Source organism: Lucilia cuprina, chromosome 3, assembly GCF_022045245.1.
Source record: "Lucilia cuprina isolate Lc7/37 chromosome 3, ASM2204524v1, whole genome shotgun sequence".
NCBI lineage: Eukaryota > Metazoa > Arthropoda > Insecta > Diptera > Calliphoridae > Lucilia > Lucilia cuprina.
In genome coordinates, this window is record NC_060951.1 from 48,980,864 (window position 1) to 48,985,525 (window position 4,662).

A 4,662-nucleotide genomic window follows, 5' to 3' on the forward strand; every position below is an offset into this window, starting at 1 on the left:
GACACTATGCCAAAACGTCAACTGAAAGTCTTTCGCATTGTTTTTGTTTTTTTGTATAGAATTGAAAGAAAATCTACGCGCATTGACAACAATTCATTTTTCGCCAGCATGACAGTTGTTGTCCGTCAATCGGGCGGACATATATTGTCGCCGCCGTATTATTTCTTTTGTTTCGTACCAAAGTGTTTGTTATATTTTTTGTTTCTTTAGTTTAATTTTGCTGGAAATTGATCAGTTGTCGCTTTAAGACAATTATTTTTTATATATAGTTCTCTGTTTTAATTTCTTTCGGTTTGTAAAAGACAAATGAGTGTGGTTTGTTTGAATTGATGCTTTGTTTGTTCGTTTTGTTTATTATTTGTTACCAATGTCGAGTGTAACTGAAGTGCTATTAAGACTTCATTTATCAGAAAAAAAACCTCTAAATCTTTGAAATAGGTCTCGCGAAAAATAAGTCGTCTTTCGTTTTCGCTTTTCATTTCGATAACGAGTGTTTCAACAGAAATAACAACATTGTTGTTTTAAATTAGTATGTGTGTTTCTTTTTTGCCGGTTGAAAAGTTTTTAACAAATTTACACTTTCATTTTCTCAATCAATTAAATAAATTTTAAGAAAATATATATAAATAAATAATATACATATGTATCTACAAACCACTCCCAGTTAAAATTTTCTTTTTTTTATAACTAAAACAAACAGTAATGGACATTTGCTTAAGTTTATTTTTAACAAATTATTATTTTAATTACCTAATCAAACTTTCTAAATTGACAAAAATAATATTAACGAAAACGTGTAAAAATTATATGAACCTTAAAGCGAAAAACGAAAAAAAAATAACAATAAAATATGTATGTCCAACAAAATGATCATCCGATATACATATGTAAAAATATGTATTAATAAATAATGAATAGTTTTAAAAAAATATTTATAATAGAGTAAAATTTAAAAGAAAAAATTGCGAGAATAGTCATTATCGTCAACACTTAATGATTTAAAGTTTGGTTCTACGTCAAATTAAGCAAAATATTGTTTGTTATACGCTTGGAATTACAAATACACGATATACTTATAAGGAGTTTATTATTGTTGTTTTATTTATTCATAAAGTCATACAAAGAAACTTTTGTTTAATATTTTTAAAAAGTTTGTCATTCTTTTTTTTATAAATTGCTAATATTTTCGTAAATAGAATTCTAGTCTATTAAATAAGTTATGTACCGAATAATACTCGTTTTTTAATATTGTCAACTATAGTACAGGCCAACAAAATTTGTAGAAACCCTGATTATAAGATTTACCCGAAATATTTTCTGTTGATCAAAAATGGTGTAAACATGACAATTCGATCATAATTAAATGAATTGTTCAAAAACATATTTTTCCATTGTCCAAACATAAGTAAAAATGCAATAGGACTTTAATTAGGGAAGAAAGTGTTAATTCGACAAGATTTTATACTTAAATTATGTACCCAAAATAGAACAGTATTAAATCGCTTAAAGGATCGATACATATATAATAATATATTAAGTCGGGTAGAAGGGGCATCATTCGCCATAGGGGCACATCTGTCAATGCGAATAACTTGAAAACCGAGTAATCGATTTTATCGCATTATTAAATTTTGTTTTCGTTTATCGATTATCTATCATCCCTGAAAATTTGAAACATTAACTTTACATATGATGGAAGGCAGACATGATTAATTGTTTTTCAAAGGGCTGTGAAAATATTTCACTGTGTGAACTTTTTGTGCTAACTTTTTTAGTTTTTGTGATAGAAAATATATATATTGGTCAGTATTAGAATGTCAATAATAGTGAACAATAAGCCATAATAAAATTTTCGATAATATAATTTGAAGCCCGAAAAAAATTGAAACTAAACCCAAGAACTGCTCGTGGGGCACATGGGCCAAATATATGTAATGCTTGTGATGTGGAACAAAATTTGGTTAAAATATAGAAAAATCAGTAATAATTTGTTTTAATTTTTTTGTTAAGTTTTGTGAAATAAACAATAAATATCTGATTTAATAAAACAGCATAAAACAGCAAAGCAAGTTTTTATTTTCGTAATTTTTTCTTTTATTTTACTAATGACAAATCTGCCCCATCCCCTTGGCGCATTTACCCCATGGATGGGGCGGTATCGCCATTTTTGGTCAGTGCGGAAAAGTTAAAAAAATATGTACATGAGGATGACTTAAGAAAAATTGAAAGAAATAAAACTAAAGCCAACATATCTAAGTATCCGAACCAAGAAAAAAATTAAGAATATGTATTGTGGTTTTAATTTGAGGCCGCCTCAAAAAAAAGTGGCTATGGTCCCCCTTCTACCCTACAATGATATTCTATTTGAAGTGTCACGAGATCCCCAAGCAGGAATTGAACTTTGCCCAAATATGTGTTTCCTTTTGACTATAAATACTTCGTATTAAAAATGGGGAAAAATATGTTAACCTTAAAAAAAACAAAAATTCAAAATCACGAAAAGGTTGAAAGGATCTTAAATTTTATAGTAACAAAAAATTAATTTTAAGAGCGAAATTTCTTTTTTTTTGGCATTTTTATACGAGCATTTATCTAGACAATAATTTAAATAACTCCTTAATTTGTATATCATATATTCCAATATAAGCCTAATGAGGAACAATCCCTTAAACGTATATCATTCACTGTATTTTATTATTCAAGTGTATGATATTTTTTTAATGTTTTAGTCGCGTGCTTAAATGTTTTAAAGTTTTTTATTATTATTTCTTTTTATGTTTTTAATTTTTTGTAACATACATAGATTAGTGAATTTGTATGAATAGGTGTTTGTATTAATTTTATTTTTATAAATGGCAAAAACTAACGTTAAATTGAATATTTACTACTTACACTTGAAAAAATATAAAAAAGTAGAAACAACAAACAAATAGAAATATTTAACAAACAACCGCACAAATACAAAATTTAAAAAAAAAAATACAGAAATAACAGCGACAGTAACGATGAGTCCATTCGATGCGGTTTTAAATTGCTTTTGTCATATGTGCCATTTACCATGTCGAAGGTGGGAATAAATTTTGGTTTATTTTATAATAAATTTTATTTTTATGTATTTATTTTATTTATTTTTTTTTTTAGTTTTTCTCTCTTTTTAAATTGAGTTTATGAATCATATGCAAGATTTAATGGTATATCTAAGTGTGGCTTTTTAGCTATTTAAACTTTTTAAAGTGGTTTTAATATATTGCTATAAATACTTGACAAAAAATATTTATCTTCAATAATATTTTTTAATATTAAACATCTTTGACAGATTAAACAATTTTAAAAAGATACTAATTTACGCATGGAATATAAAATGGTATTTTTAAGAGTATTTTTTTGGTCTGCGGTTTTAATATAATTTTATAAATATAGGAATAAAAATTTATTTACTTAGAATAATATTTTAATTAAAACTAAACAGATTTTTTTTTTTTAAAAATGGTCTTGTGTGCTAAATGTTTTGCCCTCAAAAATTCATTTTTATCGAAATCTAAAATAGATAATTATGTATCTAATTTCTCAATTAATTAAATTATTACAAAATATGTATTTGTAAAAAAAATATTTTTTTTTTTAAATCATAAAAATATTTTCCGATTTTATTTATATAATAAATTTTTATTTACTTTTCTTATTTAATTACAGTTCTCCACCAGCAAATCTAACAGTATTAACCCGCCAACAACAATTGCAACAGCAACAAAACGCTGCCAGCGATTTAATGATACGCTTACGTGAATCCATTAAACAAAAAGAAGAATTCCTTAAATCACCATTACCAAATGTTCATCAACAGCACAGTAACTCGCAACATCAACAACAACAACACTTCTTTCCAAATACCCCACCATCAGGCAGTCCACAATTGTCTATGATTTCAACATCATCGACATCAGTGGGTTCATCAGGTTTAAGTGGTGCTATCATTCGTAATAATGAAGCTACCGCTCGAGGACAAGTGCGCACATTAGTTAAACAACCCTTGTCGGCAACATCATCATCGTCTAGTACAAGAGAATTATTGACAGCAAGCTGTGATATGCATTACGCACCGAATATGGGCTCTAGTACAACTGGAGTTGGTTCAGGATTAGTAGGAGTAAGTGGTGGAGCTGGTGGTATGACAACATATGGAACTTCTGGTACATCATCGGCGTTATCGCGTGGTGGTCATCTGCAACCGCAAAGACCTTCAGCCACCTCTTCGACAACCAATGGTAGTTCTGTAGTTTCAACTTTGCGTGATAAATATCATCATAAGGATTATGAATTCTTAGAAACCTTACAGGAAACTGGTGTTACTAATAAAGTGTAAGTGTCCTTTTTTAGAGATACACACTTCCATAAGTATATAAATAGATAGAACAGTGTTACAAACATTTTCTAAATTCTCTTAAGAGAATATAAAAACATAAAAATAAAATATTTTATCTATCTATCTATGTATCTATATATCTATTTATCAATCTATTTATCTATGTATGTATCTACCTATCTATCTGTCTGTCTGTCTATCTATCTATCTATCTATCTATCTATCTATCTATCTATCTATCTATCTATCTATCAATCTATCAATCTATCTATCTATCTATCTATCTATCTATCTATCTA

General features: G+C 27.5%; 1 protein-coding gene across 1 annotated transcript; it reads left to right on the top strand.

The window, feature by feature from the left end:
* The first annotated feature begins 273 nt into the window (after positions 1-273).
* Positions 274-4,369, top strand: LOC124419080 (hormone receptor 4-like). Its single transcript, XM_046947360.1, has 3 exons — positions 274-291; positions 2,986-3,067; positions 3,694-4,369. The coding sequence occupies exons 2-3, from the start codon at positions 3,006-3,008 to the stop codon at positions 4,361-4,363; spliced, it is 732 nt and encodes a 243-aa protein (XP_046803316.1). The 5' UTR covers positions 274-291; positions 2,986-3,005; the 3' UTR covers positions 4,364-4,369.
* Positions 4,370-4,662: the final 293 nt, after the last annotated feature.